Source organism: Gymnoscopelus microlampas (assembly GCF_963454915.1).
Source record: "Gymnoscopelus microlampas genome assembly, chromosome: 2".
NCBI classification, from domain to species: Eukaryota; Metazoa; Chordata; class Actinopteri; order Myctophiformes; family Myctophidae; genus Gymnoscopelus; species Gymnoscopelus microlampas.
Genome location: NC_139939.1, coordinates 33,860,103 through 33,872,602, shown reverse-complemented (window position 1 = coordinate 33,872,602; position 12,500 = coordinate 33,860,103). Strand labels below are relative to the sequence as shown.

The 12,500-nt window shown below is 44.5% G+C and overlaps 1 protein-coding gene across 1 annotated transcript in view; it reads right to left on the bottom strand.

The window, feature by feature from the left end:
* The window catches only part of LOC311056797 (adhesion G protein-coupled receptor L1), a 39,853-nt gene that overhangs the window by 10,654 nt on the left and 16,699 nt on the right, over positions 1 to 12,500 (bottom strand). The window contains exons 6-17 of the mRNA XM_084073605.1: positions 11,469 to 11,676; positions 8,928 to 9,192; positions 8,102 to 8,441; positions 6,849 to 7,142; positions 4,665 to 4,768; positions 3,906 to 4,091; positions 3,211 to 3,249; positions 2,625 to 2,805; positions 2,300 to 2,422; positions 1,092 to 1,309; positions 781 to 954; positions 1 to 188 (exon numbers count right to left, since the gene is read on the bottom strand). The exon at positions 1 to 188 is cut by the window's left edge and continues 25 nt beyond it. Coding sequence (XP_083929731.1) covers positions 1 to 188; positions 781 to 954; positions 1,092 to 1,309; positions 2,300 to 2,422; positions 2,625 to 2,805; positions 3,211 to 3,249; positions 3,906 to 4,091; positions 4,665 to 4,768; positions 6,849 to 7,142; positions 8,102 to 8,441; positions 8,928 to 9,192; positions 11,469 to 11,676 — 2,320 coding nt within the window. The remainder of the gene's footprint in view (positions 189 to 780; positions 955 to 1,091; positions 1,310 to 2,299; positions 2,423 to 2,624; positions 2,806 to 3,210; positions 3,250 to 3,905; positions 4,092 to 4,664; positions 4,769 to 6,848; positions 7,143 to 8,101; positions 8,442 to 8,927; positions 9,193 to 11,468; positions 11,677 to 12,500) is intronic.

Here is a 12,500-nt window from a genome sequence, read left to right as displayed (position 1 = left end):
ACCAGGAAGAGCAGCTCGGTGATGAAGAGGTTGGCCCACAAGTTGCAATGGATGCTGCTGTGGTCCGTGTGCCAGGGCGCCCCCTGGCAGCACAGGGTGGTAATGCAGGCTGCCAGACACACCAGCGCCACCGAGATGCCCACCCAGGACACCACATAGACCAGCAGCTCTTCCACACCTGCCCCAGACTGACAAGAGAAATGAAAGATTCACTAGTCTGATGGGGAGTGATTTGCAAAGTGTGTGTGTGTGTGTGTGTGTGTGTGTGTGTGTGTGTGTGTGCGTGCGTGCGTGCGTGCGTGCGTGCGTGCGTGCGTGCGTGCGTGCGTGCGTGCGTGCGTGCGTGCGTGCGTGCGTGCGTGCGTGCGTGCGTGTGCAAGGTGAGTGTGTGGTGTGCAGTATATTTGTGCGCAGCTGTATAACTGCTAGTGTAGGCCTGTGTGTATGGTTGGTAATACGGTGGTATTACGGTGTGAATATGCATTGAAGCATCGTGATGTTGCATGATTCAATTACAGCGATTCAACAGCAATTGAATTATGAATTATAATCAATTGAATGAAACATGGAACTAATTTAAATTAAATGTGCTGAGAACCTGAACTAGGTGCATCACTTCTATTGTCTATATCCCACTAAAACTGAGTGAATCAGTTCCTCCTCAATATTTGTGAATTTAATGTATTTTTTCAAACTAATTCAGCATTCTGAATTGAATCGATCGAATGTGTGTGTGCGCATGGTGTGTGCATGTGTGTGTGTTTGTGTGTGTGTGCTTACAGCAGGCTGTTGGTAGGTCATAAGGACAGCGTAGCTGGACAGGTGGTTACACGCGCAGGTGGTGTGTGTGTTGTTGGAGTGCAACAGGCGGCAGCCCTGTGCGGACCACCTGCCACTCCCAGAGGACCCCGACGAGTTCCAGAATGAACAGTTGGGGCCAAAGTGGTTCTCCAGCTGTGAACAAAAGCGCACATTATCAAACATGCACACACACACACATGCACATGTGCGCCGCAACATGTGACTCATCGAAGTAGTTCACAATTTGGTTGATAAAAGGAATTCCTGGTTGAAGCTTCAAAGACACACACCTGCAGGTGTCTGAGGGTGAAGATGACAGGCTCAGAGAGGTACACCCTGTTGAAGCCTCTGTGGACGGACGCCGAGATGACGTGGGAGTTGACCACCAGGCTCCTCCCCCTGACCTCTGACCCCTGGCTTAATGCCACGCCCAGCCGCAGAGTAGAGTTGTGGGTGGTCAGGAAGGAGCCCAGGTTCTTATAGAGGGACAGAACCAGCTTCACCTGACCTGCAGATGGAGTCATGGGTGGAGATGGCAGGACACATACAATTTACAAATAAATGTACAATTTAAGCATTTAGCAGACTCTCTTATATTTATCCAGAGCGACTTACAATATAAAGCAAAGAAAATAATCACATACATAGAATGCAGAGAGACAGTGTAGTGCCTACATTTCCTGAAGTGCCTAATTTTGTTGACTAAAACTATGACAAAAATGTACGTCGACTACCATTTTCTAAATATACCGTATTGACAATTACGTCAACAAATAAAAACTAGACTAAAATGTTATGGAGGGACTAGTGGAGAAGAGATCCAGTAGAACAAAGACAAGTCATTTTGTCACGCTCCGAAATCTACAAGCTTGTAGATCAACTGTTGATTTAGTCTTATGATATTTAATCAAATAAAACTAGACTAAAACTAAAACATTTCAAATTACTAAAATATGAAGTTTGCTGTCAAAATGAACACTGGTCTAAAACAATATGCTATCTGAATAACAATCTGAACATTTAAACTAAAGGATACCAGGTAAACAATGAACCTAGCATTTGTCTAAAGCATATTGTTTAGACTCTAAACAATATGCTAAATCACATTCTTAACATTCAAGAAAAACAAGGAAGGAAGGTGAATCAGTCATTTCAAATTAAGGAAGTGAGTATGGAAAACGAATCTGACACCCGAAAACTGAAACTAACTCTGCTGCCGTGGCGTGTGCTGTAACATGGTTTCTCCCAAACCACTCGTGTCTTTCGCTTCAGCACGCTGCCCCTCGCCCCACCACCCCCGGTCTCACACACGCAAACACTCTCACTTCCGTTATTACTTTATTCTCGGGCATAGAGAAGCTTGTGTACAGAAACTTGGTATATAGTCAAATCCGTATGGGTCCATTTGGTTCTATTTGTACAACTCTGAGTACTCTCTCACAGTTAAATGGACAGTGAGAATGTTCTAGTGTAATGCAGTGTAGACTGTGTCACTGACCATTGTTGCTGTACTGCTGCAGGGCCGGTGCAGAGATCTGTAAAATACTGTCACTGTCATAGGAGTGCGGGAACGTCAGGTCCTGTATTTCTGCCTCTGTGTTCAGCACGTACACTTCCAGATCTAAGTGCACACGCACACACACACACACACACACACACACACACACACACACACACACACACACACACACACACACACACACACAAGCACGCACGAACACGCACACGCACACGGCAAAGAGTTCATTAGAGATGCATGCAATTAATTATTCCCCAGCAGGTCAGGCACCGAGTTGCATTGTGTGTAATTGGCATGCACTTACCGACATTAGGTGACCTGTCGCTGAAACGACCTTCGTACAGATTGTTAGCCAGCAGGAAGGCTCCTTTCTCCATAGCGTCTAATAGCAGTGAGGCAGAGCGAGACTGGTCATCGTTGCTCATATCAGCCCAGGAGACCAGAGCCTCAGGGCCAAGCAGGTTATCAACGGTCTGCACCACAGCCTGGCAGGGTTGGAGGCAGGGGAGAGAGAGAGAGAGAGAGAGAGAGAGAGAGAGAGAGAGAGAGAGAGAGAGAGAGAGAGCGGGAGAGAGAGAGAGAGAGAGCGGGAGCAAAAATAATAGTTATAATCTAGTTGTTTTCTAAGTTGTTTTTAAGCCTGCATTATTATTATATTTATCTATTTGTATGCTTTAAATGCCTTTTGTCTTTAAATGCTTTTTATGCCTCATGTAACATACTTTGAATGTCCTTTGTGTATGAAATGTATTATGCAAATGAACTTGCCTTGCCTAGTAATAGTAATAAAATTTCCAAATAATAACACTGATAAGAAACGAAAAAACACATTGGAGGATGGACCTCTGGGGTCTCTAGACTTAACTTTGAAAACCACCGCCTTAGCTTACCTGAACGTATGCTCTGCATGTGCGCTCCCGTTTCTGCAGCTGAATTGGAGAAAAGCACAACACCAAAGGTTCTGTTATTAGGTGCAAAACACTCTTCTCCCTTCATTCACGTCTGGGAAGAGGTTAAGCATGAAGAAATATACCAGTAAGACTCCCTAATCGGGAGATAAGCGACCGTAGGTCACATGTATACAGAAGAGGGCTGTAACGGCGATTGGTTCCTAGTTGTGTGGGCAATGGATAGTTTAAAGGAGGGATTGTTTGTGGGGGGCAAGCCCCCGAGTTACGGCATTTTATGTGAGCTGCAGTGGCAGGGGGTCCTCCACTGGGGGCGCCACCACTTTTGCATCCGTTCTGGAGCACCAGGAGTGGGTGGTCCCCGGGAATGCCCCGTGAGCAGCCCCGTTGGGGTGGTCATTTGGTAATTTGTCCACATGTGCTCATTTTTTACACTTGGGGATCCCCGAGGCAGCTGGGGGTCCCTGGACCTCCGGGGGTCCTTGGAGGGTGTAGTTTGGCAGGTAAGGAGTGTGTGTGCAAAATGTGGCATGGATCGGGGCAATGGGTGCGGAGATATGAGCAGGGCAAAAGTGTGACGTGTGTGACGGAGTGACGGAGTGACGGACGGACACCTGGAGCAGCTTTCTGTAGTAAGTGCGACCTACGGTCGCAAAAAAATATTTGATTTTTTTCACCTTGTTGTAGTTCCGGGCTGCTGACTCCTTATTGGCCGGTCTCAGGGCCTGGAGCTGGGAGTCCAGGATGTCCAATAGCTGCTCAATCAGCTTGACGGACATGCTGACATCACCAGCGTAGACCCGCCCCCGAGTGAGGTTGACAAGTTCACCGGCGATGTTGGCTGCGTTTTCACCACTCTTAATCTGTGGAGGACAAAGTGGTGGGAGGTGGAAGGAGAGAGTTTGTGGGTCAGGGTTTCAGAGGGTTTGGCGGGGTTATAATCGTCAAACATTTTAACATTTACGGTTAAGATGCAAGGGAGCCACTGCCTGACGGGCTGCAGGGCATTGGCGCATGTGTGGTGTGTGCATGTGTGAGTGGTGCTTGTATGCAAATGCATATACTGCATGCATATGCACTTCTGCGTGTGTATGTGTATGCGTGTGTATATATGTATTTTTGTATGCATGTGGGAATATGTTTGTTGCCCGTATGCAAATGCATACTGTAGGCGTATGCACTTTTGTGTGCAACTGTATGTGTGTGCTTGCGTGTTTGTGGTGTGTGTGCGTGTGTGCGAGCGTGCATATATGTGCACATGTATATGTGTTTGTGTGCATGCATGTTTGTGTACGTATTGTGTGGATATGTGTGTGTGCGTCTGTAGATGAAGGTGGGTCCTGGTTGTGGACGTATGTGTGGGTATGTACTGTATACAGCGCATATGCATTATGCATGATGCGTGTGTGTGTGTGTGGGGGGGGGGTGTGACTAACCTTCTGTGCAATCTGACTGACCCAGGGAGAAGTGCAGTTGGAGAGGTCAGGCCCTCTGGAGTTCCATCCAACAGGAGACAATATGCACTGGTAGGAGGCTATGCCTACACACACACACACACACACACACACACACACACACACACACACACACACACACACACACACACACACACACACACATAAAAAAACATTATTTTATACTTTGGCTATTCAAGAATAGAAGATATACAATATCCTTGACATCCTTGACATGGAAACGTTGATGTATAACAACATAGAAAACGGTTGAGAACCAATGGTCTACATCAAAACCAAATTGCATTCAAAGCATGATGGTGCACACAGCCTCGATCACACTGCTGATACAGGCCAAGATTGTTGTCACAACTTGCCTATGAAATCAAGTAGATGCAAACTAGCCTAAACCAAAACCCACATTACGGTGCTACGCTGCTTTTGGTTACCAATCAGATTCTGTGACCTACCCTCACTGTAGTGAAGGTAGATCACAGAATCTGATGGGTAACCTTTTTTAACAAATGACACCATTACCATACCATTTTCAGGAGGGTTACAGGCTACATTACAGGCTACATTTTACTAAAGCAACAACAAATCAAATGCTTGTTTTTGATGTTGAATATGAGAGACAATTCAAAGAGAAGGTTGTGTGCACATCCCACGCCTGTATATAAAAATATGACATATATCATATTTGCCTGATGAAGACCTAGAAGGTTGAAACGTTGCAAAAATAAAAAGTGAGTTTCTTGGAGCTTGAGAACAGTGTGCGGACTTCCTTCTTCTTTTTCTTGAATATGAGAAAACCAGTGGGCCAATCTCTCTCCTTGACAAAACAAAATAACAATTCTCATCGTACTCCCAATTGTCAGTCCACCCTCAGTAAGAATGCTTTACCGACTGAACTACCTGGACACAATACATCTCATCGAAATCAAATTGCCCCAAAAGGAGAAGAAAGAAAGCACCAATATGTCATCCTGAACGGAACAGAGTGCCCCCTTCAATGCACTGCATGTTTCTAAAAGAGTCCAACTTGACCGTCAGATGGTAATAGCTCAACTCCACAAGATGAGAAAAAGAGAGAGAGAGAGAGAGAGACAGAAGATGAGAGAGAGAATGAGTGAACATAAAGGATAAGATAAAGAGACAGTGGGATCCGGATGCAGATAGAGAGAGCACTAGGTTATCTGAGGTGCTGTCACCCCTTTCTCTCCCTGTCTCCACCCCAATCTCCTCTCCTCTCCTCCCTCTTTTAAGTAGCAGTACTAACAACTACACATTTGTAAACATGATGATGAGATAAGATCATAGTTTTTGCACCGTGGGCTCCTGAGTAGAAGGCCTGCGGCATCCTTAGAATGGGGGAAATAATGTACCTAAGGCTCATCTACACCATCCATATACCTCAGAGTGAGTGAGAGTGAGTGTGTGTGAGAGAGAGAGAGAGAGAGAGAGAGAGAGAGAGAGAGAGAGAGAGAGAGAGAGAGAGAGAGAGAGAGAGAGAGAGAGAGACGGAGAAAGAGAGGGTGAGAGATGGAGAGAGAGAAAAGAGGTGACAGTAATATAAAAAACACATCTCTCTCTCTCTCTCTCTCTCTCTCTCTCTCTCTCTCTCTCTCTCTCTCTCTATTTCGCATGCTCTCTCTCTCCATATCTGTCTCCCTCTCTCCTATTTTTTTCTCTCTGTTCTAGAGATGAGTTCAAAGAGAGGACACACAACTACATTTCAAAGGGAAACGAGATATAGACGCACACATGCAAATAACACACGCACGCACGCACGCACGCACGCACGCACGCACGCACGCACGCACGCACGCGTGCACACACACACACGCGCGCGCGCACACACCACACACCACACACACACACACACACACACACACACACGCCACACACACACACACACACACACACACACACACACACACACACACACACACACACACACACACACACACACACCAAGACACCAAACAAAGTACCAAACACAAAATGCATGGACAACTAAAACATGAATGTATATGCAAGCAAATATCTTAGAGTTAAGAATAGCACACCCTGTCACAAGATGTCACAGATCCAATATCACATACTCAAAACAGACACACACACAACACACAAACATACCATATACCACGCACACACATCACTTACCCAGCGATCCTTTAGGGCAGGGCCTCTCCACCGTCTCTCCCTTCAGGGTCGGGGGCCACTGCACCCCTCGTGCCACCCGGCCCTCACACCCCCCGACCTGCCCTGGGCCCCCAGGAGCCAGAGGCACACGCAGGGGTGGGCGTGGGGTCAGGGGGACCATGGCTGTGATGGGTCGCTGGTCAAAGGGCCCTCGGTTGATCACGCCGATGGGGTGAGAGGCTGATGGTCGCACAGGGCTCAGGGCCACGGTGGCCGTGTAGGATCGAACCGTGGTCATCAGAGAGGAGAGGGGACCTGGTAGGGATGTAGCATTGGTAAATACACCACTACTTCTAAACACACAGGCCCACACATTCCACAGACCTGTACCTCAGTATACAGTAGTTATTCTATGCATACAGGTGGCTGAATAGCTGTGTTCCTTATTTGTGTATCACAGACAATATTGGCTGAGCATAGATTTCTTTGGCTATTCTTTGGCTATTCAAAAATATTCAAAAATAGCAGATATACAAGCTCATATACAAGCAGATATACAAGCTCACCGAGTGCCGCGCTATGAGCTTGTAGATCTGCTATTTTAGAAAAATCTTGACATCATGACACAAAAAACTGTTAGGATTTTGAAAACATTTTTAAGAATCGCCTCAGGTCTTAATGGGTTAAGCCTGATTTATACATAATTGTGTTCAGGCGTCGTGCACCGAAAATAGCCAATCTATTTCGGAGCACGACACAATGCGCAACCATAGAGATCTGACTAATACAGTGATTTACTCCATTGTGCTCAAACTGAGCGCGATCGAGTAAATCACTCTCCAAGCTCTAACCCTCCCATTTCACCCAGCATGTCAATAATCAGCTTTTTCCTCATGAAAGCCATTACACACCAAATAAACAACATCAAATTGTGATGACTGAAGTGAAAAGTGAGTCACTTGCTCTAATTTCATAATTGATTATTGTTGATAAAGCTTGTAGGAGCGATACTCCTACGGCCCTATGGTTGCCAGTATGCACAGACGACTGTATCCAGCCAACCACTCCAAAGTAGGCTATCGTTATCTGTACAAATTAATTTCTAATCATTTCCTATTGATTATTTTGGGTGGTCAATGTTAGGGATAATCAACAGCAAAATGTCACTGAGCTAAATTGCGTCATTTAATAACCTCTCTGCCCATACAGTCACCACAAGTTATTACGATTTTCACAGTGTTTTATGAAACCCAGGCAAACGTGTTCCAACGGACCTTTGGTGGGTGGTGGCGGTGTGAACTGCAGGGGGTATCTCAGTACGTAGTAGTTATTCCACACGTACAGCTGGTTGTCTCTGGGGTTGTAGTCTATGGAAGAGATGTACTGGTAGGGGTTGGGGAACGGGATTTGCACTGGCAGCTCCTGGCCGCGGCTGGTGTCGTAGGCGTACACCACCATATCCCCACCGGCCCTGCCGTCCGCCTGCCCCTCATCGTCCTGGAAGACAGAGCGCACGGCGTAGAGAACGCCACACGCCATGAAGGCGTTGCTCGCGCCGCGCTTGTCGAAACCCGTGGCCCACGTGCCCTCGAAGCGCAGGGTGTATGGGTTCACCTGGAGGACAGGACACAGGTAGAGGAGGGGAAGTCAAGTTATTAGCATACAAGACTAGAGGCTGACCAGTGCTAGAGTTTTGGTTCCGATGCCAATCCTAGACCACTGATTACCAAAGTTTTGAGCAATATTTTGTCAAAAAAATGCAAAACTTTCAAACCAATTTGAAAAGCTAGACTTGATTAAAGTTTCTATTTGAGAACATTTAACTAATAAGCAACCAAATAAATAAACATAAACACAAATAACGTTTTGATAGATAAAAAAATAAACACATAAACTGAACCTTATATTATGTACTGTAATCATAATATAAGTCCTAATAAAAAATTAAGTGGTTAAAAAATACAAATAATGGCTAATATATTGGTCTAAGATGCAGCAATAAAAAAATCGTGAATCTTGAATCTTGTAAAAGTATTCAATCCCTTATACGTAGTAGGACCCATTCTTACACTCTCCATTGATCCAAAGAGTCAGTCATACCTGGCTAACCACTATGCGTCCATTGTTTGCCTCAGTGGAGTAGATGACCCAGAGGCCGTTCTCGTCCACGGCCAGGTCGATGTCAGACTTCCCTCCCCAGCGGTAGGGAGAGGTATCGTGGTAGTTTGCGTTGACCACCACCGCCTCGCCGCTCTTGATGCGCGTTCTCAGGTCGTACTTGACCAGGTTGCGAGTTCGCTCCTTGTTGTAGAACACGGCTCCGTCGTACACCACAAAGCCTGTGCCGTCCACACGACTCGGCAGCCTACAGCACAAGTTGAGAGGCAGAGGACACGCCCGGACTGTGGTCAACTCACTTTCAGATATTCACTTGCAGCGAGTTTCAGTTCAAGCAAAATTGTTCTTACTTATGGATCTAAAAACATTAACCCTTGCATCTTTATTTTGGTTATGTCATTATAAATAGAAGATTTTCAAAGATTTGTTCACAATTTTTTTTAAATGACAACAGGCATTGTGAGCTTATAGATCGGCTATTTTGAAATGCCAAGAGTATAAAATAGGGATTAACTGGTTTTAAATGATTCTGCTTCTTTGCTGTTTTTTCTACAGTACAAAACATGTGGTGCAGAATTCTATTCATGAAGAAAGCTATAGAAATAAAATCTGTTATTTCAAAGGTAGGGCAACACAACAACTTCAGACATTTACGTACTACAGAATATCTTGTATACTACACAATATCAGACGCATTTTTATATAATTATTTGGAAATTATTTAAAATGACAAAGAGTGGATCAAGATGCTAGTTGTACTTACTGCATTGACTATACTTGGCACAATATTGCCCTGCAAATGTCTAGACTCTGGAAACCTTTCTACTGCTAAATCTAAAATTAAATATGTATATGATATAAGTGTCCCTGTATTTGTTGAGTGGTGCAGCCAAGCAGCAGTAACTACTGCTTCCACTCTTGATGTCACAGCCTTGAGAATGGTAAATGTTAGAGGCAGATTTAGCTACAATTTCCAACATTTATATAACATAAATAACATATATATCTCTGCTGTCCAGCGCGAAACTGCTAACTCCAAAACGCTCATTGTTCAGGAAACGAAAAAACAAAATATACGTTTTTCAGAAAATGAAGTAAAAACCTTATATTTTTAAAACAAAGCAATACTACCTCATCAAAGTTGGTATAGTGACTGTATATATTGTGAGATACTTGCATGTGTCATTATATTATCAACACTTTACCCAAATCGCGGGTAAATCAACACTTTACCCAGCGCGAGGGGAGTTAGTAGTTTCAAACAAGCAGAAATCAAGCTAAAATGGAGTTATGTGTCCAAACAACAGTAGCTCCACTCGCTGCTGAGAGAGGTTTCAAAAGGGTACAGATTCCCAAAAGCTAACAATGGATCTCCAAGCTCACAAATAATGCATCACAACAACGTGTGAATTAATGCCCTGATGCTTCATGACACTTATTATATAGGCCTACAACAATAAACAGGACTTTAAATATTACAATAACTTCTGCTAAGAGGTAGTAGAACACTAGCGCGACAGAAATGCTATGAACGTCTTTCTTCTTATCACATTGCTCTCCTCATTAAACACTTCATAGATTTTAGAAATATAATTACTTGTTTTCATAACATTAGCGTCAGTGCTGTTTGATAAACAGGTACACTGCATAGTTTTAACAGACTACGGGGAGTCTGTTTACGTGTTCCTCCTCTTCGTTCACTGCGCAACGCGCACTGCTAATGCTGTGAAAGCAGCACTGTGTAGAGGAGAGGGGGGGAGTTGTTTGTTTTTGACGGACAGTTTGAGGATCCAATGGAGTTGGGAGTTTTCGTCTGAGGCGCTTTTTAATACTTTTCATTGGTTCAAATGTTTAGATTTTTTACACAGATGTGAAGGGTGTTAGCGTCGATTTATGAAAGAAAAAAAAAAAAGATGAAAATGGAGTTAGCTGGTTCGTCCTGGACACCGACGATATATTTATTGTTTATGACAATCTCAAATTTAAACATAGGTATAGTGTTTTTATTTACATTATTTCAATTTCCAGCATTTATCAATTATCTATTGCCCCGTTTTTAAAAACAAATAAAGAGATTTGGTGACCACTTATTGATTTAGATTTAGATTGCACTTTATTGATCCCGCAGGGGGACACTCAGTCAGATACATAAGGTCCATAGAAAGACAGAGGGATCTGGTTATCATGTACAATATACAGTAAGTACACAGGCAGTAAAACTAATCAGTTCTTATATACTTAGTCATGTCTTGTGCAAAATTCCCACAGGACCCCAGTGCAGTATTGGAAAATGAAATTGAGACTCATGAATTGACTGAGCTGAAATAAAATTCACCCCATCTCTGACACACACGCACACACGCACACACACACACGCACACACACACACACACACACACACACACACACACACACACACACACACACACACACACACACACACACACACACACACACACACACACACACACACACACACACACACACACACACACACACACACACACAGGAAGCCACGCTCACTTGTAGGTAGTGGTGACCCTGTTCTGGCGGTAGTCGTCCCAGGAGGCGTACTCGTACAGCACCTCCGTCCTATAAGGTGTCCACGGCATGACGTACAGCCTATCACCGGCCTGCAGGGGGTCCTTGCACCACGCCCCCGACTGATGCTCCGCCTCCAGCAGAGAGGAGGCGGGCTGGATGCTGAGCAGGGAGCCGGGACACACAAAGACTGGAAGAGAGGGGAGTCAGGTAGAGGAGGAGCAGGAGCGGGGTGAAAAGAGGTGTGCAAGGGACGAGGAGGAGAGAAAAGGGGGGATAGGAGGAGGAGGGGGGAGTGTGGAGTGGGACGATAGTAAAACCATGTGGGGGGAGGGGGGGTCGACGCATGTAAAGTGGATTTGGGAAAAGTGGAATGGGTTGATGCCAGATATAAAGAGGATGAAAGAATGATAGTTGGAGAGAGAGAGAGAAAGAAAGAAAGAAAGATAGATAGAAAGAAAGAAAAGAAGACAAGAGAAAAAGAGAGAAAGAGAGAGAAGGATTTAAAACAACTGCGTGGTTCTTTGAAGACAAGTGATTTAAGAGACATAAGAGATGAGAATCACACACTGCTAGAGAGTGCATGTGAGTAGTACAATAGGGGCACTGCAATGAAACAAGGTATATGAGTGTTTTTATGTGAACGTGTGTCATGTGTTTGCATGAGTATGTCTACATTTTGATACATACATATTACATACATATACAGACAGGTGACAAATTAACTCCTTTCAACCTGGCATCCTTATTTTGGGCATGCCATTTTAGGTGAAAATATCAGATCTACAAGTGCAGTAGTACTATAATTGTACTACTACTACTACTACCACTACTACTATCTACTTGATCTGCTATATCTGCTATATCAGATATTTCCATACAGGTGTACTGCAATTAAATCATTAACACCCTATTCTCTGTGGGTGTTAACCTGGATTACAGATGAAGATGGTAAGAAGATATTAAGAAAAATAAGTGACTATGAAAGAAGGTTCGTTATTGGGGCATGCATGG